This window comes from Monodon monoceros, unplaced genomic scaffold, assembly GCF_005190385.1.
Source record: "Monodon monoceros isolate NGI ecotype Baffin Bay Population unplaced genomic scaffold, NGI_Narwhal_1 Super_Scaffold_15, whole genome shotgun sequence".
In the NCBI taxonomy this organism is placed as follows: Eukaryota; Metazoa; Chordata; class Mammalia; order Artiodactyla; family Monodontidae; genus Monodon; species Monodon monoceros.
The window spans coordinates 40,605,219-40,630,221 of NW_021703771.1; the positions used below are offsets into that span (position 1 = coordinate 40,605,219).

The window sequence follows — 25,003 nt, forward strand, 5'->3', positions numbered from 1 at the left end:
GGTGGTCCAGTGGAACTAAGATCCCACGTGCTGCAAGCCATGGCCAAAAAAAAAAAAAAAAATTATCCTATATAAAATTAACAAGGACTTACCTTGCTAAGATTCTCGGCACTTTTATATTCATTTAAATTGCATTGGGAAAAAGCATAACAGTAATTGAAAAGCAACTAATTATAAGCAATTACAAGCCAAATTATGTTTATACCAAAATTAGTGTTTGAGGTGGTTTAGTAGACTGATTCTTCATTTCAATAAGCAACTATCAAATAATTGAATAGCTTGTAAAACACATAAATACTTCTTTTATCTTCATTCCAAGTGTAACCACCGCATTCTCTTTGAATTATTATTATAATAAAATAAGCAACATTCATTATTTTTTGTCCCAATCCCCAGTTTGAGTTGGGTGCTTTTAAAAACAAGGCAAGAGTAGCATATGTACCTAGTGCACAACATAGCTTCTTTCAACAGGTTTGACATAGAAATGCGAACAAATTCATGCTCCTGTAAAGACAACTACTATCCTGCAGGGAATCTAGAGTACAAACTCAAAGCACTTGACGCTTACAACATTGTCTTATTTCACTTGTAGTTGAGGTAAGTCTTTCTCTAAGGATGATAAGGAAAGGTCTTTTGTCTTGTGACTGCTGATTTTTACGTCAGGTTGGTTTTTTTCTCCCATATTTCTGAGTAAAAGTCACAACTTTGTTACCACAATTTTGCCACCTCAGGTTAAGCTGCTTGACTACGACTCGACAACTTTTACAGTTTACTTGATTACTGAAATTACAGATTCATGACTCTAAATCACGACTAGTGATAGCTCTGAATCCCTGTTACGTTCATTTCCCTGCAAACAATTTCAGATTATATTTATTTTTGGTTCATTTTTATTGAATGAAGGAGTCTTTAAACTCTATAGTGCTTCACAATTTTCAAGTCTCACACAGATGATTTCATACAATCCCAAAATAACCCCCCCTTTCCCTCCTACCCCTTTATGTCCCACTTTCAAATTATACTTAATAAATCAGGTTCTAGAAACAGTTTTGCAGAATAAAGTCCCACCAGTTGACCTAATTGAGCGCGGAGTTGCCAGTGCTTCACGGCAGCTAATGCGCTGGGCCAACTCGGAGGCTTGGCGAGCCACATGCTGGGAGGTAGGTAGAGCCGGAGCCCTTCGAGGCTGGGCGCCACGTTGCTTCTCCCTTTTTGAATAGGGAGACAACGCTTCTGGCTATTGTGTAAACCGGTCGAGAACTGCGTTCATTCGCACATCAGCTAAAGCGAGAGCAGCATTAAAGCGCCTTCTAATCCGACCCCTGGCAACATGTGCGTCACGGACCAATGTTGAGTTTTAATGCCTGGCTTCGTTCGCCTTGGGGAAGCTTACTTGAGAGAATGGCCGAGTACCTCGACAATCGCGACGAAGTGCACAGGATCAAAACCCCCACGCCAGCCCAGCAGTGGCCCCCGCCCCCGCCGAACCCCGCCAACCCTCCAGAGGATCCACCCATGTTCCCCGATAACCAGTTGTTTTACGCAGCGCTACACAGCCTTTCCTCACTCCGTCCCCGCTCTCCCACCCACTCCGCATTCGACCCCAGGTTTGTAGTCCCCAGCCGAACAACAGACGGCCGTCTCCCGCCCAGCTGCCAGCCCGAACCCGCACCGCAGCGAGGGAGCCAGCTCCTCGCGCTCCTCGCAGGCGGGCGGCCAGCCAGCCGCAACTGGGTGGTTGGTGATTGACAGGAGGCTGGAGCAATGAGCCGCAGGGGCGGGACGCTGCGTCACTTCCTGGCTTTTCGGGTAGACGGGGTATATAATGTCGGTGCTCACGCAGCGGCCTCGCTCCCACAGTATGGCCGGCGACATTAGCTAGCGCTCGCTCTACTCTCTCTAACGGGGAAACAGCGGACTACAAGAGACTGAGCTGTATCTGCCTCTATTTCCAACAGACTCACGTTCAACTTTCGCTCACACACACACAAAAAAAAAGCCGGGAAAATTTTATTAACCCTTTTTTAAAAAAAGTTAATATAAAATTATAGCAAAAAAGGAACCTGAACTTTAGTAACACAGCTGGAACAATCCGCAGCGGCGGCGGCAGCGGCGGGAGAAGAGATTTAATTTAGTTGATTTTCTGTGGTTGTTGGTTGTTCGCTAGTCTCACGGTGATGGAAGCTGCACATTTTTTCGAAGGGACCGAGAAGCTGCTGGAGGTTTGGTTCTCCAGGCAGCAACCCGACGCAAACCAAGGATCTGGGGATCTTCGCACCATCCCAAGGTGGGTGCTCGGGGCTCTCGCCCACAGTCGGGTCTGGGGGCTGCCGCCGCCTGGGAGGCACCAGCCCCAGGCTGGGGGGCGGGGGCTGGCTTCCCGCAGCCTTCAGGTGAGGGCAGGTTCGCGGGCGGGGGTCGTTTGGGCGGCCGTGGAGGGCGGCCCCGGCGCTATCGGGAGCGGCCAGGTCCACGCGCGGCCCGAGCCGGCTTCTCCCGCCACCGTTGCAGGGCCGGGCGCTGCCCGGGGGGAGGGGAGAAGGCCGGCGCCGCCGCGTGCTCAGGTAACGTCCCCCGCGCGGCGTGCGGGGCAGCGGGCGGCGACGCTCGGGGTGGTTTGGCGGCCCTCGCCTCCCAAACTTACCTCCCCCTCCGCGGGAGTTGGCGGTTCGGGGCCCCGGGTGAGGTGCCCGGGGGTGGGGGCCGCGCGGGCTCCCTCCCAGCAGGTGTGGCTCGGCGGGCTTAGTCAGGCTCTAATTCGGGCGTGTCTGCCTCGGGAATGGAGGAGGGAGGGAGCGGGACAGGAGTCCGACTCGTTCTCTCCGCGTGCTGCAGGAGGAGGGGGCCCACCCGGGGCCGGGCCGAGGGGCTGACGAGCAGGCCTCCCGCCCGCGGTCGGCGCTGGCAGCATGTGGCGCCCGGGCGGCGGGGATTGGGCGGGAGCAGCTGTGTCGCAGTGGCTGGGCCCCAGCGCCGCCCTAACGTGCTCTGCACCAAAGCCTTTTCGGGGCGGCCCAGGGAGCCCACCGAGGCTTGCTCCCGACTCTCTTGACCTTGGGTTGTGTAACCTGTTACCGAGTCGGCGGGGTCTGGGCGAGGTGCGGGGTAGAGTGACGCTTGCCTATATTCACGGGCTAGAGGCCCGTCCGAGCTCGGACATAATACCTTTAATGCCTAATCCAGCAAAGGAATCTGGGGCCCCAGCCTCCCACCCCGGGCAGTCACGCGAGAGAGCTGGGCGATCGCGCAGAAAAGGAGAGGTCTTGTAGTGGCCTTGATCCAATCGCAGACGAGGGCGCAGGCGACCCCTGGGGTGGCTGGGCCGGCTCCCCCCGGCTGGGCTCGCTAAGCACTCCTTGGCTTTCTAGGCTTCTCCGCGCACAAGTGCAGCTAGCTAGAGTGGCCGTGCGGCGGCGGCGGAGCCGGCGCGGCCGCTTCATTGAGAGGCGACGACCAATGAGCTCGTTGGCCCGACCGGGAGCCTGGCCCCGGGGTGTGGGCCAATGGGCGTTTCAGGAATGTTGGCTGCGCTCGCCGCCTTCTCTGACAAAAAGCAACTGGAGAAGGGAATCCAGGCGGACACGTGCTGCCGGGACTTTAAGGCGATCTATGTTGAAGGAATCTCCTGTAGAAGAGCATCGCGTTAGCTAAAGTGTGACCAGTTTCATTTTTCAAGCTTTGTGCGACACTTAAAAATGTCTTAATATATCCCTTTACTCTAAGCACTTTATGTTTATAGGAAGGAGCTACTTAACAAAATATGGGGAAGCTTAGTATTTCCTCCATTTCACAGATGGGAAAGCTCCCTGGTGTTGGTAATACGCCTTTGGTAAAACGATTGTGATGGGATTATCTAGAAAATGTTGTCAGGAAGAACTAATGAGTAAGAACAGTCTTATAAAATGAATAACAAAATTTTCTGCTCTGGCTCTTTAAATGGGTTGAAGCTTTATTTGTAAGCACGCGTTCTTAATAAAGGGAAGGGAGTGTTTCCTCCCCGAGTTCTTGGGCAAAAATGCCAGAATTTAAGCTTGGGCTTTTTTGGTTAAGAGTTCCCTGAATCAAGGAGGAGAAAGGCTTATAAATGGGCAACTTGCTTTCTTTAAATGTTTGAGAACCGCTTTTGTACTTTAATCAGCTGAAATTTTTACTCCTTCAGTGTGGATCTTAAAATGATGGCAAAAGTTATACCTTCAAGGACAGGATGTTCAGTTTTGTTGAATTCGTGATTTAGTGCCATACGTTTTGTAGACACTTAAAATTTGTTACGTCACTGTTGTGAGAGTTTAGCACATTTCAGCTGTTGAAACATCTATTGGATTTAACAGAGATGTCCGTTGGTAACCTTCGAGGAACATTTTTCAGTGACCTCTCAGGCAGAGATCAACTGGTTAGGTTATTTATTCAGAGGTTTAAAAAAAAGTACCTGAAAAACAATACATGCTTGATACATCACCTAAAACCAATGGCCTGGCCAGAGAAAATCACTGGCTTCTGGTCTCCGAGGAGGTGGGGTGCAGGCCCCAGAGACCACAGAGGAGTTATCAGTCATCCAGAAGAGTAATGCATAATGAGATGGTTCGTGCATGATCTATGGCATATCTAGATTTGAATTCAAATATCATCTAATAGCTAGCTGTTTGATATTTCCATGTCTCTAAAATGGTACCTACCTCATAGGGTGAGGATTAAGTGGGTTAATACATATATAGTACTTAAAAACTGACTGACAAATTGTAACCATAAGTGTTAACATCTTTATATTTGATTCTTTGCCCTTAAGGACAGAATCTTTTTTTCTTTTCCTTTCTTTAAGCAAACCAGGCTGGAGGAGAAAGTATATCAGATACTTAACATTAAAGGGTACTCTACCAAGTTGACATATTTTTATTCAAGTAGAGGAGATGGTGAGTTTTGGATTGCTTAATGCAGTTAAACCTTAATTCTTCCACAGAATAATCAGTCTTTAGTAGCTTTGTTCTTTTTTTAATGATATAAAAGTTTGGAAGCCAGAAAATCCTTCCTTGTCCTTAACCTCACATCTCCAACCTCAGTAATACTGCCAAAATGCAAATAGACAAAAGTCATAGTCAAAAGACATTAACTAACAGACTGGAATAAAGTTAACAACTACACTGTTTATAAAACTTAAGGTTATGGAAAGGGTTAAGATGTCCTAAGAGGGCATCACTATCGATTAAAAGATAACAAGGATATTATGGGGAAATTCCTAGAAAAATACTTTTCCACACTGATGCAAGAAGAAACAGAAAATCTTAATAGTCCTATTACCATTGCATGAATTGAATTAATCATTAATCATCCCATGAATATAAATCTAGGCCCAGATGGTTATACTGGAGTGTTCTAACATTCAAGGAAGAAATAATTCCAACCTTCTTCATACATTCTAATAGTTAACAGAAAGGGAATACACATCACAGTTCCTTTTGGGGTTTGTATAATTTTGATATCAGACCCCTGACAAGCTGTGAAGGAATCAGAGTTTTCATGCACTGCAGATGGGAATGGAAAACAGTATATCCACTTTGGAACATGGTTTGGCAGTTTCTTAATAAGTTAATGCATCTGTCATATGATCCAACCAGTCTAGTCCACTCATGTATCTGTCCAAGTGAACAGGAAATGTGTCCATACAAAGACTTTTACGTGAATGTATTCATAACAGCTTTATTTTTCAATAGCCCCCAAACTGGAAACAGGTCTCTATTAGCAAGCAAATAGATAAACAAATTATGATTATTCATACGATAGAATACTACTCAGTAATAAAAAAAAAGAGATGAACTGTTATTGATACATGCAGCAAATAATTGTGCTGGAGAAAAAATAATAAGCCTCACAAGAAGTACTATACTGTAAGATTTCATGTCTATAAAACCAGAAAATTCTAAGAATCTGACAGGCAGATCAGTGGTTGCCTGAGGATGGAGTTAAGGGGGAAGGGTGGATTACGGAGAGGCATGAGGGACCTTTTAGGGGTGATGCATGCGGTCAGTGTTTTGTGATAGTTTCCCAGGTATACATGTATGTCAAGAATCTTGTAGATTTAATGTAAATGAAAAGATTCAAATGAATTTGAAGTTTAGAGTACTATATGTCCCCAAATTCTTTGTACAGTAACAACGATGAATATGAATTTGGAGAATTTGAAAAGCTGCTGAAATAGTTTTATAGAAAAGATTCTGCTATCATCAGGTATAAGGATCCAAAAAAATACTTAATTGGAAGCAGTGTGGGGTTTGAAGAATTTGTGACATGAAAATTATTCCACAGACATCAACCAAGAGAAAAAAAACCATAGGGCCATTTTGAAGGAAATATTCCAGCAGAGCTGGAGAAAGTGGTAATCTGCCAAAATAAAACAATATGATTTGAAAAATCTGACTAATAGTAAAACAGCATATCTTTTGAATACAGATATTTTGGGTTTTTTGAGCTTTTTGTTGAAGCATAACACAAAAGTTAAGAGAATCATGGGCTTCTCTGGTGGTCCAGTGGGTAAGAGCCCATGCTCCCAATGCAGAGGGCCCAAGTTCAGTCCCTGGTTGGGGAACTGCAGCGAAAAGACCCCGCATGAAAATGCCAAGTGCCGCAACTGAGACCCAGCACAGCCTAAATAAATAAATACTCATAAGTACATCTCTGATTTTCACAAATTGATCACATTCATGTAACCAGCGCTCAAATCTGAGGAATGTAACTAGCCAGAAATCCCCCGTACCTCCTTCCAATTATAACCTATTCCCCTCTCCACCTAAGGGAACCACTATCCTGATTTCTAACACACCATAGATTAGTTTTCCCCATTTTATATATAACATAGAGTCATTTAGTATGCATTATGCCTCCTTTGGTCAGCATTATGTTTGAGGTTTTTTAGTTCATTCTCAATGTTGTATTTTGTGTCCATATGCCACAGTTTATCAAATCTATTGTTAACATGGGTATTTGAGTGATTTCCAGTTTGCTAATACAAATATATGGCTATGAACACTAGTGTGTCTTTTAGTGAGCAATATGTATGCTTTTCTGTTAAATATACACATACCTAGGAATGGAATTGCTAAGTCATAGGGTGTGCATATAGTCAGCAGAAGGGTGCTGGTTGCTCCATATCTTCATCCAACACTTGTATTGTTTTTTTAATTTTAGTTATTATTGTGGGTATATAGTGGTCTTATGTATTTCCCTTCAGACTAATGGAGTTGAGCATCCTTTCATATCTTTATTCACCATTTGGCTATCTTTTGTGAAATGCTTGTTCAAGTCAGCCTGTTTTTCTTTTGGGATGATTTTTCAGTTTGCAGGAGTTCTTTATATATTATGGATGAATTATCTGTCCAGTATGTGTATTACAGATATTTTATACACTCTGGTTTCCTTTTTCATTTTATTAATGATAGCTTTAGGAACAAAAGTTCATAATTTTAATGTAGTCCCATTTATCAGTGTTTTCATCTTTAATGGTTAGTGGGTTTGTATCCTATTTAAGATATCTTTGCTCATCCTGAGGTAAGGAAGATGTTATTTTTTCCCTCTAAACTTTGTTTTACTTTTCATATTTAGATCTGCAATCCATCTGGAATTGATTTTTTAATATGGTATGAGGGAATAGAAAGCACATGAAGCAAAGTTGGCCCATCTTTCCAAGCTTTAACTCCAAGTCAAGCTGCAACCCACTCTCTTTCTTTTTTTGTGTGTGTGGGGGGGTGGCAGCACTGCGCAGCTTGTGGGTTCTTAGTTCCCCAACCAGGGATGGAACCCGTGCCATTGGCAGTGAGAGAGTGTAGTTCTAACCACTGGACTGCCAGGGAGTTAATTCCCTGGAACCCACTTTCTGTTAAACATTTCCCACTCTCCTGTAGGCCATTTAGTAGAATTGTAGCATTTACCTTCAGTGTAATCTGAACAAATGACATAATACTGAGAATCTTTTTTTTTTACTAATTTCTCAAGGGAGACAAAAGGGGCACATTATATAGATTTTGTTTTATTTTTTTAAGAAAGAAAATCTTTTCTGGTATGGCTTGGGTTAAATAATACTGGTTAACAATATGTTGGAGAAAAGCAGTAGTCCAGACATCCGAATGAATAAGGAACAGATGATGTGTTCTAAAACTGACTTATTTCACACAGTAATTAAAGTTGAAATATAAAAAGAGGGAGTAGTATATTAGGTTTAACCTGCAGTTTTCTCTACTGAATTTTTCAGATTTCAAATGATGTTGAATAGAAATAGACCATTTATGTCTATTTCCATAATGTCTTAGAATTGCCGGACTAAAATCCTGGACCAAACAAAAGCCTTTTTATAAGAAATGGCAGCTATGGGGAGGAAGTATGTTAGAAAATAAGAAATTTTGGTGAGGAAAGATAGTTTAATCTGATCTTTCAGGACTCTAAAATTGGCTTTCCTTTTTGCTTTAGAATTCATCTCAGACCTGAGCTATATATATTCTTAGTAATGAGGTAGGTTCACATGGGAAATTGTAGTGGATGGAGGTGAAGAGAATATTTTACTAATTGTGGGAAGGTTAGAGGTGTTAGACGTGTTACTAATTGTGGGAAGGTTAGATGAAAACTACCATCTATAATTTTAATATTGGAAAAGACATTTAGGACTAGTGGCATGTTCTGCTCTTCTTTCTTTCCTTCACTCAAATTTGTAAGCTAAAATAAAACCTTCAGTAAAGGACTGGGGGCAGTTGCAAAAATAGTAAATTACACCTCAGCATTAACTTTCCCAGAACTCATGCCTTACTTGACTAAATGACTGCACCATATTGCAATATCAATAATTTACATTTAAGGAGTTTACAACCCATTGCCAAGAAACCTTTTAGCGTAAATGTTTCGGAGTGAAAAGCTTCTTATTGAGTTAAGCTTCTCATTACACTCCTCACAGCAGTTTCAGAAAAGTTTGAACTGTTGTCTTTAAACCACCTTTCTGGGCTTCCCTGGTGGCGCAGTGGTTGAGAGTCCGCCTGCCGATGCAGGGGACACGGGTTCGTGCCCGGGTCCGAGAGGATCCGAGAGGATCTCACATGCCGCGGAGCGGCTGGGCCCGTGAGCCATGGCCGCTGAGCCTGCGCGTCCGGAGCCTGTGCTCCGCAACGGGAGAGGCCACAGCAGTGAGAGGCCCGCGTACCGCAAAAAAAAAAAAAAGTTAAACCACCTTTCTTTGAGAGGTACACATTGAAAGTAATAATCAAATGAAAGTAGCAGTAATTATAGTCATTTAATTTTTAGGTAAAGTTTGAGATGGAGAATTTAGTACTCTGATTATAATTAACTGCGTTCTGGGTTGATTTCTTTGAACAAAAGATAAAAGCTTATTTCTCTGGATAATCTGAATTAAATTCTGGTCAGTCTAGACGTTGCTAAAGAATAATCTCATGTTCTAGGATAGGTTTGACTCAGACTACTATTACTAGTACTACTACTTTGGGTATGGTGTTGAGGCCTGAATGTAATGTGATAAGGAGAGTCTCTGAAACAGATAGGTCAAGCTAATAGCTAAGGTCACAGTTCAGGGAAGCTTCAAATAGTTCAGTTGGGTGGCTTTTTGGGTAAATTACTTGATAGTCCTGAAACCAGTGATTTTTGCTTAAAGGAAGAAAACCATTAGAGGAATCTAATCACATGGAGCCCTTTTAAGTAAATGTAGGTTTCGAGGCACCATCTGCAGAGTATCTGACCTACAGTATCTATGGGTAGAATCTAAGTGATAAGAGTGAAATGAAACTCTGCTCTAAAGGGTTTCTTCCACCTGCTTGCAGCATTTTGTTCCCTCCATCATTTACTTCTTTTAATTGATGTTTTAAAAAGTCTAACAAAGTGTACAATTAAGCAGTATTCAGTGTGTGTATTTACATTGTTGTGCAGCAGATCTGTAGAACTTTTCATTTTGCAAAACAAACTACCCATTAAACACTAATTTCCCCTCCCCTCTTCCCCCAGCCCTTAGCAATCACCTTTCTTTATGATTTTGACTACTTTAGATACTTCATATGAATGTATTGATTACCTCATTCAAGTGGAAACCTACAGTATTCATCCTTTTGTGACTTAGCATAAAATTCTTAGATTCATCCATGTTGAAGCATGTGATAGGATTTCCTTTAAGACCACATAATCCATTTTATGTATTATACCACATTGTCTTTATCCATTAATCCCTTGATGGACATTTGGGTTGCCTCCTTCTCTTGACAATTGTGAGTAACAGTGAACATGGATGTGCAAATATTTCTTCCAGATCCTGTTTTGTATTATTTGTGTATATACCCAGAAGTAGAATTGCTGGATCATGTGGTAAATTCTATTTTAAAATTTTTGAGGAATGTCCATACTGTTTTCCATAATGGCTGCACCATTTTACATTTTCACCAACAGTGCATAAGTGTTAAAATTTCTGCACATTCTTGCCAACACTTGTTCTTTCGTTTTTCCTTTTAAATAGCAGACATCCTAATGGGTGTGAGGTGGTATCAAGAATGTGATTGGCATTTCTCTTATGAATAGTGGTGTTGAGCATCTTTTTACATGCTTGTGGGCCATTTGTATATCTTGTATATCTTGGAGAATTGTCTATTTAAGTCTTTGCCTACTTTTAAATTGGGTTATTTGTTTTTGGAGTTCTTTGTTTATCCTGGATATTAATCTCTTATAAGATGTATGATATTTTTCCAATTCTGCTTTTTCACTCTATTGAGTGTTTTCCTATGATACATAAAAGTTAAGTTTTATGTAGATCCATATGCCTATTTTTGCTTTTGTTGCCTGTGCTTTTTGTGTAACATCCAAGAAAGCTTTGCCAAATCCAATGTCCTAAAGGTTTTCCCTATGTTTTCTTATAGGTGTTTTGTGTCTTAATTTAGGTGTTTAACATTAATATATATATATAATATTTATTTATTTGGCTGCACTGGGTCTTAGTTGCGGCCCGGGGGATCATTGCAGTATGTCGGATCTTTAGTTGCAGCAGCATGCGAACTCTTAGTTGTGGCATGTGGGATCTAGTTCCCTGACCTGGGATCGAACCCCCTGCATTGGGAGCGAGGAGTCTTAGCCACTGGACCACCAGGGAAGTCTGTTAATTTAGGTGTTTAAGTCCATTTTGAGTTATATGGTGTAAGGTAAGTATCTAATTTCATTCTTTTGTGTGCAGATCCAGTTTTCTCAACACCATTTGCTCAAGAGACTCTTTGCCCAATTAGTCTTGTACTTTTGTTAAAGGTCATTTGACCTGAGGTGTTTACTTCTTAAATTTTTACATTAAAGAGTGTAGCCAGGGGAATTCCCTAGCGGTCCAGTGGTTGGGACTAGAAGCTTTCACTGCGGTTGCCCAGGTTGCCCAGTTCAATCCCTGGTCGGGGAACTAAGATCCCACAAGCCATGTGGTGTGGCCAAAAAGAAAAAAAAGTACTCAGTTAGCCATTACAAGTGTTATTGAATCAGATGACATAGAAGTCTCTTGTCATTTTAATTGCCTCTCTTACTGTGTTAACACCCCAGTTTGTTCTATTTTTATTAGACCACAGACTCTTTAAGAAAACTTATAATATAAAATATGGCATGCCATTAATGTTTTACTTTTCTGGCATAGTGACTAAGATCAGTCAATCCATGTACTGTCATTTGTAAAGAGCATACTATTTGGGATATTTATCATGATCTGGGTGTGGCTAGGATCCCAAAAAAAGCTTTATTTACAAAAGGAGGCTTATTTTTCCCTCAGAAATGTGATATTAATAATTTGCTGAAATTCTCAGCTGTTTGGTTTTCTCCTTCCTCTTTGTGTTCATGTATGGCATTGTATTAACTTCTTCAATTCTGTATCTCTGTTGCATCTTTCCTGCCCTTTGATTTATTATTTTTTTGAGCCAACAGTGCTCCTAAGATTGTGTTTTTATAATCACTTGGTTGATAGACTGTTCAACTGTGTTTGGCTTAGGGTGTTTTAAAGCAATTCCTTTCATACTGTGACTTTGAAAAATCCTACTTGAAGGTTTCCATTAGGTGAGGAAGAGTTTGGTTGTAGAATTAACAGTGATGAATGAGTGCAAGAGCATTCTTGTTCCATCAGGATGGAATAAGCACACTCTATTCTCACTAAATGCAACTAAAAAACCTGGACAGAATGCATGGAGCAGCTATCTGAGAACTCTGAAAAGTAAATGTTAGGTGAATTGGAGAAGGACGCCAAAACTCAAAATATCACTGAAATAGTCGGGAGTTTGTTTCTTTTTTTCTCTGGTATCTCCTGGGGTGGTCTCAAAAGCTGCCAGAAACCTGGAACTGCACACAAACTGAGCTCTGAGAGAGGTCTTTTTCTGGAATGCAAAGAAGGAAGGGAAGGGGGGCCCCTTCGGGTTAGAGAGAGTGGGGGAAATCCCTTTTTTATTTTCGTATTGCTTTGCTTTTTTTCTGTTCTTTCCTGCCACAGCTCAGGCAGTCCTGTAGCAGACTGCTGCAGAGTGGGGAAACTAAATTGGCTTTCTAGCCAGAGGACCAAGAAGCAGGCCATCTTCACTACCACCCCAGTCCACCCCCCCACCCCCCCCCTTGAGCCAGAAGTTGTTGTGGAGATTATGGAGAGAAAGAGGTGAAGAAGGTGATCCCTTAATGATTTATATATGAACACTCCTTAGCTGCTCATGTGTGGATCTGACCCTAAACAGTGTATCAAAGGCTTTGAAAACTGACAGATTGGCCACTGGGTGGCACATATGCAGGACAGCTCAGAATTCCATAGCAATGGCTTTCATAACTCTGAAATCGTAACATAACCCATAGAAGTTGGATAAGAACAAGACTGAACTTAACCATTTCAGCTGTCTGCTAGCACAATTTTTTTTTTTTTTTTTGGCTGCGTTGGATCCTCGATGTGGTGCACTGGCTTCTCATTGGTGGCTTCTCGTTACAGAGCATGGACTAGGCGCACGGGCTTAAGTGGTTGTGGCTCGCGGGCTCTAGAGCGCAGGCTCAGTAGTTGTGGTTCATGGGCTTAGTTGCTCCATGGCATGTGGGATCTTCCCGGACCAGGGATCAAACCTATGTCCCCTGCATTGGCAGGCGGATTCTTAACCACTGCATCACCAGGGAAGTCCCCTAACACAGTTCTTTAAAATCAGCATGCTCCATAGGATTTAAAGGAGATGTAAAATCATATAGTGTGATGTCCAGGATGCGATCATAAATTACTCGACATACAAATAAATGACCAGGAAATTCTTTCAAAGGAAGACAATCAATAGACTCCAGCCTCTAGGTGATGCAGATCAAAATTTAAAAGCATCTATCATAACCATTCTATAAGAAGTAAGGAAAACACTTAGAAGTCTTAGCAGAGAAATAGAAGATGGAACTAAAAAATAACTACTGGAATAAAAAGTTTACTGAATGGGCTTTATTTAGTAGGATGGAGATGACAGAGAGTGAGTGAACTTGAAAACAGATCAGTAGGAATTGCCCAGTGTGAACAACAGAGAAAATATTGAGACTGAAAATGAACAGATCCTGGTGGGACAAACCAAAAGTTTTAACATTTTGTGTCAGATTCACAGAAAGAGGAGTGTGATGCAGAGAAAATAGTCCATGTCTAGGTTCATTATAATGAATGGGTTCTATAACAGCTAAGATATTGGACAGTGAAATGACTAAGCTTCATTTATCCAGGTTAAGATAGCATTTCAAGTGGAAGATATATGTGTAGCTCATTAACAGAATAATTCTGTTAAATGAATCTTTTATTTTTTCTTTTTAAGAACTCACCCTCTAAATACCTGAATTATTATGGTGACAAATTTAAAAAACTGAATGGGATCATGTAGCAGTTTAGATTTTTTAAATTTAAGGCACTTTGATTTTTTAGTAAGTTTATAAGATCTAATCAAAATTATTGCCAGATGCAACAAATATTTTAGGACCTGCTGTGAACTGGGCTAGGCACTGAGGATGGAAACAGTAAATTACACATTCAATCCCTAACTACCTGGAATGATTCTGGTGGGATTAACATGAATACCAAAATAGCCACACAACTAAAGCACTTAGGTAAGCCTTCTGAGTTTTAAAACATTTTAATGGCAGACTTGATCTGGTGGGGGTAGTGGGGTGGCTTGAGCTGGAGGAAGGGAGGTGGGGACAGAGGTTCTAGGTAGAGTGAAATCCATTCAGCAGTATCCAGGACAGTCAAAGTTTGCACCTGTTGTCTCAGCATAATTATAAGGTTCTAGTTCACTCTCAGGTGGCTTGATTTGGGTGAATTAGTTATCTATACGTCTGTCAATGTACACTTTATTTGCTTTAATTATTCTTCTCATTGTCTTTTGTGTGTGGGTGGCTACGTTGGGTCTTTGTTGCTGCCCGCGGGCTTTCTCTAATTGCAACGAGCTGCGGGGCTACTCTTCATTGCAGTGCGCGGGCTTCTCATTGCGATGGCTTCTCTTGTTGCAGAGCACAGGCTCTAGGCACGAGGGCTTCAGTAGTTGTGGCGCACAGGCTTAGTTGCTCTGCGGCATGTGGGATCTTACCGGACCAGGGCTCAAACCCGTGTCCCCTGCGTTGGCAGGCAGATTCTTAACCACTGCGCCACCAGGGAAGTCCCTCGTTGTGTCTTTATCATATAATGTGTCAGATGAGAAGGGGGGATCCCAGGAGATCTGAAGATTAGATAATAGTTTACTCTTTGGAGGGAGTAAAACAGGATCTTTCTGAAGTAAGGGAAGCAGGTAGAGTTGAGGGGTAGAGTCACTACACTGATAACAGAATAAAAAGTTTATACTGAGTGTGAGATCCCTAGCCCTTTATCAGCTCTTTTACCTACCAGAAATCTTAATATGCTCCAGGCAAGAGAACCGAATATTTGGGTAATCTGACCTACCCAGGAAAGAACAACAGCAAAAAAACACGGAGTTCCCAAGTGAAACAGCCTAGATAGAGAGAGGTCCACTAAACAAGCATAGACCTTCTGACTAGCTAAGTCTTAGCACCCTATTCTTGGCCAAGAACCACTTAAAAGAAACGTTGAAAGAGGAGACATTTGGGGGAACATCTGAGGATAAATTTGGATAAGTGTGTAGAAAACAGAAGCAAATGAAAAAGCAAGACAGCTTTGAAAAGCAAATGAAAAGCAAGTCCAGGAAAAAAACCTATACAAGCGAGGAAAAGTTCTTGTTATACTATATCTAGCTCAGCCACAGAACACGTTTAAAAGTCTTAACATCCTATAGTTAACACTGCTGTATGATATGTGAAGAAAATGTTAAGAGAATAAACCCTGAGTTCTCATCACACCAAAAAAAATTTTTTTCTTTTAATGCCTTTTTTTTAATTGTATTTATGTGAGGTGATGAAAGCTAACTAAACTTATTGCAGTAGTCATTTTGCAGTATACATAAGTGAAATCACTATGATGATGGGCACATGAAACGTACACAGTGCTGTATGTCAACTATATCTGAATAAAACTGGGGGAGGGTAGTTAACTTTAATCACCGCTTTTCAGTTCTATTCACTATTTATGTTATGTCCCGTGGATAGAAGAGAATATTTGCAGGAGTGCTTAATTCTAGTGGGAAGTCAGTAGGTAATGACATTAGCCAGTAGCATTATTGGAAGATCTGAATTAGATCTCTAAAGAGATCCCTGTGCTCCAGAATTTTACTTAAATGCTTCTAATGTTTATAGTGGGTATTTTTATTATTTACCTTCATATTCAGTATTTGAATTCTTATTATCTAGTAGGTAAATTTTGTATGCATTATGTAATTTATTATCAGTCATGTGAGGTAGGTTTTATTAAACCAAGCCCAGGGGTAATTGTAAGAAATGTCACAAAGCAGAAAAGCAATAGCTTCAATAAGAGCCTCATGTTTTCCTTTAGTTCTGGTTATTTCTTTTTGCATGAAGGCATATTCTTTGTGGAATTGAAATACTGTGGGTTCTGGAATGTTGTTTGCACATTTAGTGACCTTTGAATCTTAGAAATATGAAACTGAAAGCTACTACTTCAGTACCTAAGACAATCTATAAATTTGTGTTAACTCAGAACTGGGTCTTAATTGCAACTGTTTTTCCTTCCCTAAACAAATTGAACCATTTTTAAAATTTGAAACAAACTGCAAAAACATGGCCAAGTCTAATACGTATTTTCTTCTTTATATAAACAATCATTAGCACCTCTTAAAAAGAGTAATTGTTAGCTCTTTTTAAAAGTTGCTTCGTAAAAAAAAAAGTTGCTTGATAAAGTTATGGGCAAATAGGCTTTATAATTAATCATTAGCAAGGCTAAATCATTTAAGTTTTCAGATGGGTCTGAGTAATGTTCAATTTAATCTACCAGTGGGAGGAATTACTACTGCCTTGTGGCTGGTCATCCAATAGCCCATTGGGCCAATAACATTCTTTTAGAAAAATGATGAAACAGGCACAAAATTCTAGCAGGATTGATTGGTATTATGTTTGCCTTTAATACAAAAGAGTAAGCATACCTATTTCTGTGCTGGCTGTGCTGTTGAGGATTTCTCTCACAAGGTCTTAACTAGAAAAGAAAACTTTAATGTGCCATTTTCTTGGGTATACAAGAATGAGTTGCCAAATATTAAGAGGCTTAAAACATATTTCTAGCCTTTAATCTGGTTATTTTAAGCTGTCCTGTGGGAATATTTTATGTTAACTTTCTGTTTATAGTGGGCACACTGAAGAGGAAGCACTACCTTAGGTCTCAATCGGGTAGATTAAGACTAGCGCATGACTTCCTTTTTGCTGTCTACTGCCTTACTGCATTTCAGCTTTGTTGAAATGGGCATTTTGTCATCACATTAGAGTGTAACAGTATTCCCAAGATCTTATGGGTATGCTTGTACTATTGAATTGTCAGCCAAAGGCATTTTTTGGTTTTTTTGACAATGCTTCTAGACCTTTAAACAGCACTGGGCATTGTGATTAGCTGCCAATTTGATAGCAGAAAATAGTATCAAAACTGTGTGAGAGTACCAGCTTACTTTTGCTGTCAAACTTAAATCTCTTTGCCAATCTAATTGGTGAAGGAAATGATGCTTTTAAATTGTAATTCATATAGTAAGGTTAAAAATCAGAATTTGAGGGACTTCCCTGGCAGTCCAGTGGTTAAGAATCTGCACTACCAATGCAGGAGGCGCAGGTTTGATCCCTGGTCGGAGAACTAAGATCCCACATGCTGTGTGGTGCATCCCCCCCAAAAAAACAATCAGAATTTGATAGGGGAAAAAAGTATCTCATTTTAACTTGTATTTCTTTAATCACTTAGTGAAAGGTAATGTTTTCCCTTGGTTTATTGGCCTTTGGTATTTCCTCTGTACATGGCCTATTTACATTATTTTGTCCATTTGTCCACACCCCCCCATTTGTCTTTTTCTTAATAAATTGCAAATACGTAGTATAATTTCCTGGGTTTCGGTTTGCTTTTTTGTTTTTTACATGCTATAGCAAAATGTATCCATCTTATCTGGTGGATATGTCAATTTTTTTTTTTTTTTTTTTTTTGCGGTACGCCGGCCTCTCACTGTTATGGCCCCTCCCGTTGCAGAGCACAGGCTTCGGATGCTCAGGCTCAGCGGCCATGGCTCACGGGCCCAGCCGCTCCGCGGCATGTGGGATCTTTCCGGACCGGGGCACAAACCCGTGTCCCCTGCATCAGCAGGCGGACTCTCAACCACTGCGCCACCAGGGAAGCCCCAATATAAATTATTTTGAAACAAAACTAAATGTTGGTATTCATAAGAGAAGCTGGAACAAGAATGTGACAACAAATATAAAATGTGGTCTTAAATCATTGGAAACCTTTGAGACCTTTGTAATTTTTATGAGAGTACTGTTATGAATTAATCATCCTCTTTTTGGTTAAATAATAGATCCGAGTGGGACATACTTTTGAAGGATGTGCAATGTTCAATCATAAGTGTGACAAAAACTGACAAGCAGGAAGCTTATGTACTCAGGTAAGTCCTGTAAAGCAAGTGTTGGCTAACCAATTTCAGTCTGAATCATACTTTACATGGAATAGCAAATCATTTTTCTGGATCTTAGTTCTATAATTGTTTTCATCTTATTTTTTAAAATATGATGTAAAATAAAACGTTTACTTCCGATGTCCCTAGGCAGTAGGTTTTTGAAGTCTTACCTAATAGCTCTTCAAGATGGTTGCCATCTTTACTACCTCCTTGAGGTTAGCAGGAAATGTCTGTGAAGGAGGGGAGGGTAGAATGGCACTGTTCCTTTGCCCACAGTCCCTGATACAGATCTTCCTTTTTAGTATATGCCTCTCTCTCAGAACTTCAGGCAAAGTGAAAATTAGCTTCATCATACAAATAGGATTGCTGTATGTAAGAGAAGAAAGCCATGCAACCTTTTTATAGGTACAAAGATACTATATTGAATTCTTATAATAATACTATAATGGGCCTTGGGGCTATTGTATTGAACATGGTGCCTGCTTTTTACGAAGCTTGTGCTTGGCATGTACAGATGTTTATCAAATGATTATTATGTGCCAGGCCCTAGGGATATAATGATGAGTAAAAACAAACATTCCTTTCCTCATAGAGCTTATTATCTAATGAAAAGTAATGAGATGGTTACAGAAATACACGAGAGTGGGCAGTTCAAAATGAGGTAAAGTATGAATTTAGTGTCCTAAGTTAGGTTAGGTTAGGTGAGGAGGAAAGCTGACTACTAAAAGAGAGTTTGTGTAATGAGCTAATATGCTTTATACCTAATTTAAGTTCTGTTTCTGTGGGGTCCTATAACCTTACACTGATTTTTATATAATAGAAGAGGAAGAATACTATAGTACATTATTTGCCTCCTTGAGATCTTAACATTTAAAATTATTAGCCAAAAATTTACATTGTAAATGAGAGTGCAATAACAGATTAAGCATCTCAGTAGTACATAAACATTGTTATAATATTGTGACTTTTTTTTAAACTGCAGTGAGAGTAGCATGTTTGTCTCCAAGAGACGTTTCATTTTGAAGACATGTGGTACCACCCTCTTGCTGAAAGCACTGGTTCCCCTGTTGAAACTTGCTAGGGATTACAGTGGGTTTGACTCAATTCAAGTAAGTAATCAAAAATCATTTATCCTTTTGCGGGGTGGGGCGTAAATGTTAGGGTTCGGTGATGTGCCTGGTAAATAAATTTGTATACTTGTTCAGTTTTAATGGGTAAGGACGTTCACAACATGGGGAGAAAGAGTGCCTGTTGCTCATTAATAGCAAAAAATATGGAGGAACCAGAGAATGAGTTGGGATAAAACTCAAATGGGAGAAAAGAAAACCAGACACTTGCAGTAGTTAATTCCTTAATATTATTACTATGAATGGTAGAGAAACTAAGAAAAAGAAAAGCAAGAAAAATCATCCAGTCTTCATAATAAAGAATTGATTATGTTAAAGAGCAATAGTCAGTTAATTCTTGAATGCTATCAGAATTTATACTTAGGGTATAATTGTTCTGATAAGCAAATGTTGAATTTTAATAATTAACTATGGCAAGGATAGCTGTCATTAGGACCTAAAACAGTTTTTGTTAATTATTGACCCTTTTAAGAAAATCTAAATTTAGCAATATGTTCTTAATTTTTGGATCAGTGACTCTTTTGAAACTAAATATACACATGTTCTGCCACAAAATTTTTGCTTACATGCCTGTTATAAAGCTCAGATTAGGGACTCTCTGGTGGCGCAGTGGTTAAGAATCCACCTGCCAATGCAGGGGACACAGGTTCAAGCCCTGGTCCAGGAGGATCCCATATGCCACAGAGCAACTAAGCCCGTGTGCCACAACTACTGGGCCTGCACTCTAGAGCCTGTGAGCCACAACTAGTGAGCCCATGTGCTACAACTACTGAAGCCCGAGTGCCTAGAGCCTGTGCTCTGCAATAAGAAAAGCCACCGCAATGAGAAGCCCGCGCACCGCAATGAAGAGTAGCCCCCACTTGCTGCAACTAGAGAAAGCCCGCACGCAGCCAAAATTAAATTAAACAAAAAACAAAAAAACTCGTATTAGAAACTCCTGCTCTAGGGCTCCCCTGGTGGCACATGGTTAAGAATCCGCCTGCCAATGCAGGGGACACAGGTTCGACCCCTGGTCCAGGAGGATCCCACATGCCGTGGAACACCTAAGCCCGTGCGCCAAAACTACTGAGCCTGCGCTCTAGAGCCCATGCTCTGCAACAAGAGAAGTCACCGCAGTGAGAAGCCTGTGCACCGCAATGAAGAGTAGCCCCTGCTCGCCACAACTAGAAAAAGCCCACGCACAGCAACGAAGACCCAACACAGCCAAAAAACTAAATAAAACAAAATAAATTAATTTTTAAAAAAAAAGAAAGAACACTCCTGCTCTAGGGAATTCCCTGGCCATCAAGTGGATAGGACTCCGTGCTCACACTGTCAAGGTTCCAGGTTCAATTCCCTGGTCGGGGAACTAAGATCCCACATGCCACGTGAAATGGCACAGAAAAAAACAAAGAAAGAAAAAGAAACTTCTGCTCTAGAAATAAATATTGTACCTTGTCTCTACAGTTGTTATGACCCATCATTAGTAGTTGGGCATTTTTTAGTTTCTAGAAATTCAGTGACACAATCTACATGGTTAATGTTCTATTTAGACTCTATTCACAGCTGAAAAACAAAGTTGCTCTGTATAACACTAACCCATGGGTATTGGTCTGAAACTTTGCTCTTTGACATAGTGGCCTTTGCTTTTGTTTGTCGTCCAGCAAAGTACTTATACATCTATTAAGCATATTAAAGGAAAAACACTATGTTAGGTGTCATTGGGGAAAATATTTGTGGATATAGTTTTGATTTTGATATGTATATGTAGAAAATAGTTGATTGATTGGTTTAGGAAAGGTGATAGAATTCAGTGTATGAAGTTATCTGTCTGTCTTTTTATAGAGCTTCTTTTATTCTCGTAAGAATTTCATGAAGCCTTCTCACCAAGGGTACCCACACCGGAATTTCCAGGAAGAAATAGAGTTTCTGAATGCAATTTTCCCAAGTAAGTTTTAATAGAATTGAATCCTGCTTTCTTAAAGTTAGAAGATATATTCTCTCAAATGTGTGTGTGTGTGCGCACGCCTGTGTGTCAAATGCAGCACATTATGTAGTTAAGATAAATATATCAATGTAGCTGATTACAGTTTTTGGAGTATGTTGTGTAAGTGTTGTTGAAATGATGGGGGGAAATCAAGGAATTGATCGCCTGCCAGAGGGAGAGCTCATCTTCATCTAGCCAGTTGCCCTCATTTATATCTAACTTAGTGGTTATGAAGGCTGTAATCCCTTCATCCAGAAAAATGCCCAGTCACCTCATAAACCCAGGCTAAGGCACTGGTCCATGATAAGAAACTCTGTCGAGCATTCTATATAGGAATTGTCCTAGCTTTAAAATGGTCAACTTAGTGAGAGCATAGTGTCACTTCAAGTAAATTGGCAAGATTTTTTCCATCCATTTGCTAAGCTTTTATTTATAGACCTTCCTTTTTGAGCTTCAAGGACAGGGAAAGTAAAGTTTATCTAATCTAACACCCTCATATCCTAAAGGAGGCTGAAAACCTGGATGATTTTAGTAACATGGCACAAAGTTGTCCACAGGGATGATTTAAAAAGAAAATCAGATTTCTATCCTACTGTTCTTACCTCATCTACTAATATGAAATTGTACTAGTTATATAAATAAGAGTGCTGAGTATAATTTAGTTTAAATATCTACCAACTATTAATTTACTGTGTTTAATGAGGCTTTGAAACACTATGGACAGGAGGACGTATTACATAAAATAACTTTTTACTTGAGAGAGTAGATAAATGGGTGACCAAATTCCATTTCCTAATGGAGTTTTAGGGGAGAGTAAACCATAGTTTTCTCAGCACCATTTAGACTGACTCACTAGCTGAAGTGCATCTCTAAATGACAGCCAGTAAAGTTTTTCCTTAAAAGGTGAGGGGGATCCTGCCTACTTGCTATCGAATGGATCTGTTAAATTTATTTTATGTTCTCCTTCAACAGATGGAGCAGCATATTGTATGGGACGCATGAATTCTGATTGTTGGTATGTTGGACCCAATTTGATGGAAGTTTTGTTCTACATAAGATTTACTTTAAACTTGGACTTGTCATTGTTAGAAACTATTTTGTACTTTTACATAGGTACTTGTATACTTTGGATTTCCCAGAGAGTCGGGTAATCAATCAGCCAGATCAAACCCTGGAAATTCTGATGAGTGAGCTTGACCCAGCAGTTATGGACCAGTTCTACATGAAAGATGGTGTTACTGCAAAGGATGTCACTCGTGTAAGCATTTTCAATAATAATTCTGTATTCTGCTTGGTGACTAAATATTTTAACTCATTCTCCATTTATTTTTCAGATTTGTTTTTAATTCAGTTTTTGGGCTTTTTTCCAGGAGAGTGGAATTCGTGACCTGATACCAGGTTCTGTCATTGATGCCACACTGTTCAATCCTTGTGGGTATTCAATGAATGGAATGAAATCGGATGTAAGTAAGAATATCTTGCTTAATAATTGAAATATTTAAGTGTGCCCTTTCCATTATTAACACAAAACTATTTCTCAAAGGGAACTTATTGGACTATTCACATCACTCCAGAACCAGAATTTTCTTATGTTAGCTTTGAAACAAACTTAAGTCAGACCTCCTATGATGACCTGATCAGGAAAGTTGTGGAAGTCTTCAAGCCAGGAAAATTTGTGACCACCCTGTTTGTAAATCAGGTAAAGTATTTTATTATTGACAATAAAATCTTACAGAAAATAAAGATAGTGAAGCATGTCATAAAATGTATTCTGAGATGGCACATAATCATTCAGATATTCAGAGGTACTACTAATTGAGGTGTTTGGTAGATGAGAAGCTTTATGTGTTTCATTAGACTTATGTTGGTCCTTGTTTTTATATCTAACCCAGTTCATGGTCTCCTCTTGTCCTATTTTCCCTGTTGATAGACCTTGGGGTGGGGGGTGCCAGGGGACATAAGGTGCCCCACTTCATCCCACCCCTAAGAAGTCAGCTAAAATATTTCAGTGCCACAGTTTGACTAAAATAGTAGTCTTAAATATTTATTGCATGACTGCTTTGTTTGAAAATACTTCTGCAGATTGGAAGCACTCATGGTTAATTTAATTTTTTTCCCCAGAGTTCTAAATGTCGCACAGTGCTTTCTTCACCCCAGAAGATTGAAGGTTTTAAACGTCTTGATTGCCAGAGCGCTATGTTCAATGATTACAATTTTGTTTTTACCAGTTTTGCTAAGAAGCAGCAACAACAGCAGAGTTGATTAAGAAAAATGAAGAAGAAACGCAAAAAGAGAACACACATAGAAGAAGGTGGTGGCTGCTTTTTAGATATTGATACCAAGGGCCATGCTTTCCATAACCACCACCTTGTAGTTGCAGAAAGCCCTAGATGTAATGATAGTGTAATCATTTTGAATTGTATGCATTATTATATCAAGGAGTTAGATATCTTGCATGAATGCTCTCTTCTGTGTTTAGGTATCCTATGCCACTCTTGCTGTGAAATTGAAGTGCATGTAGAAAAAACCTTTTACTATATGAAACTTTACAACACTTGTGAAAACAACTCAATTTGGTTTATGCACAGTGTAATATTTCTCCAGGTATCATCCAAAATTCCCCACAGACAAGGCTTTCGTCCTCATTAGGTGTTGGCCTCAGCCTAGCCATCTGGGACTGTTCTATTAAATTGCTACCAGGATTTTGCATCCAGTTACCTCCACTTTCTAGAACATATTCTCTACTAAAGTTATTGAAACGAATTTCTACTTCATACAGATGTTTTTGCAGCACCAATCAAAGTTCTTCTTCCACGAGTCGAGTCCTCTACGAAAATGACTGCAGTTATCCATTTTGTGTGTTACTATCTCACTGCTTCCTATACTTGTGCGACTTTGATTCATTCCTCACCATGGTGTCTCCCTCCCAACCACACCCCCTCCATAAAGCAATACACTGTTACACTGTGGGTTTACACTAACCTTATACCCCAGAGGGGGAACGGGGTTGGGGGTGGACCCTGGGCTTAATTTTCTTTTAAGGTCAAGGGAGTTTGGCATTTTTCGTTACCATGAGCTCTTTTGGAATAAGCTGGTGTTGATTAGTGAAGAAGGTGTAGATTGATACTAGGGAATATTGGCAGAACTGTATGCCATTCTGTGCCCCCCATTAAATGAGATTAGCTTCTCATGGGTACCATGTCTTTATTAACTTGCTAAGTAGTAGTATAGAAAAATTATCACTAAATTTTGTTAGCAAGGAGATTTAAGATAAAGGTTGTGTTGGATTCAACAAGTTGAGTCAGCTCAGATGATTCACCTCAACTTTTATTTTCATAGCCATTTCCACTAATTTCTATTAATGATATGCCATAAACTTTCGTTCAAAGCAGAATCGATGTCTTTGCCGTCTTTGTGACTTAAAAAGTTCTGTGACTTTGTGATGCATGTGATAGTGTTCTGACGCTTCTTCTTACTGGTATTTCTTTCTCCATGGAGTAACATCAAGTGATGAATGAGAACTGTTCAGGTTATTCAGACATACTACACAGTGAAGCAGAGTGCTATCCATAAAACACAACATACAAAATTCCAAAATGGTCAATTGGAAATGACTAGAAATACAGGCTTAAAAGAGTTGGCATCTTTTAGCTGTATTTGCTAATACGGACATTTATTTAAGCAGCTGAGAAAAGAGCAAAGTTGACTCAATTTTGTATTTCTTCTTGTCCTCAAACAATTTTTGATTCATTCTGGATTGATGCAGTGATGTTTTTGTTCCTTCCGTACTTATAAATGAAACACTTTTTTTTTAGTGTTTCTAAACATAAATTCTACTTGGTTTGAAATCAAGTGGTTGGAACACTTTTGACTTTTAAACATGTTGATTC

General features: G+C 40.2%; 1 protein-coding gene across 1 annotated transcript; it reads left to right on the forward strand.

Annotated features, from left to right (window-relative positions):
• The first annotated feature begins 1,867 nt into the window (after nucleotides 1–1,867).
• Nucleotides 1,868–24,075, forward strand: AMD1 (adenosylmethionine decarboxylase 1). The gene is made up of 9 exons (XM_029223855.1): nucleotides 1,868–2,287; nucleotides 17,922–18,008; nucleotides 19,003–19,129; nucleotides 20,972–21,074; nucleotides 22,086–22,128; nucleotides 22,227–22,371; nucleotides 22,484–22,576; nucleotides 22,657–22,812; nucleotides 23,235–24,075. Exons 1-9 carry the CDS (start codon nucleotides 2,178–2,180, stop codon nucleotides 23,373–23,375), a joined length of 1,005 nt encoding a protein of 334 aa, XP_029079688.1. The 5' UTR covers nucleotides 1,868–2,177; the 3' UTR covers nucleotides 23,376–24,075.
• The last annotated feature ends 928 nt before the right edge of the window (nucleotides 24,076–25,003 follow it).

What these genes read in the sequence shown, in the direction of transcription:
- AMD1 (XM_029223855.1), top strand. Translation starts at nt 2,178, where the DNA reads ATGGAAGCTGCACATTTTTTCGAAGGGACCGAGAAGCTGCTGGAGGTT. An exon ending in CGCATGAATTCTGATTGTTG is followed by an intron (nt 22,129 to 22,226) that starts GTATGTTGGACC and finishes ACTTTTACATAG; the next exon opens with GTACTTGTATACTTTGGATT. An exon ending in TGAATGGAATGAAATCGGAT is followed by an intron (nt 22,577 to 22,656) that starts GTAAGTAAGAAT and finishes TATTTCTCAAAG; the next exon opens with GGAACTTATTGGACTATTCA.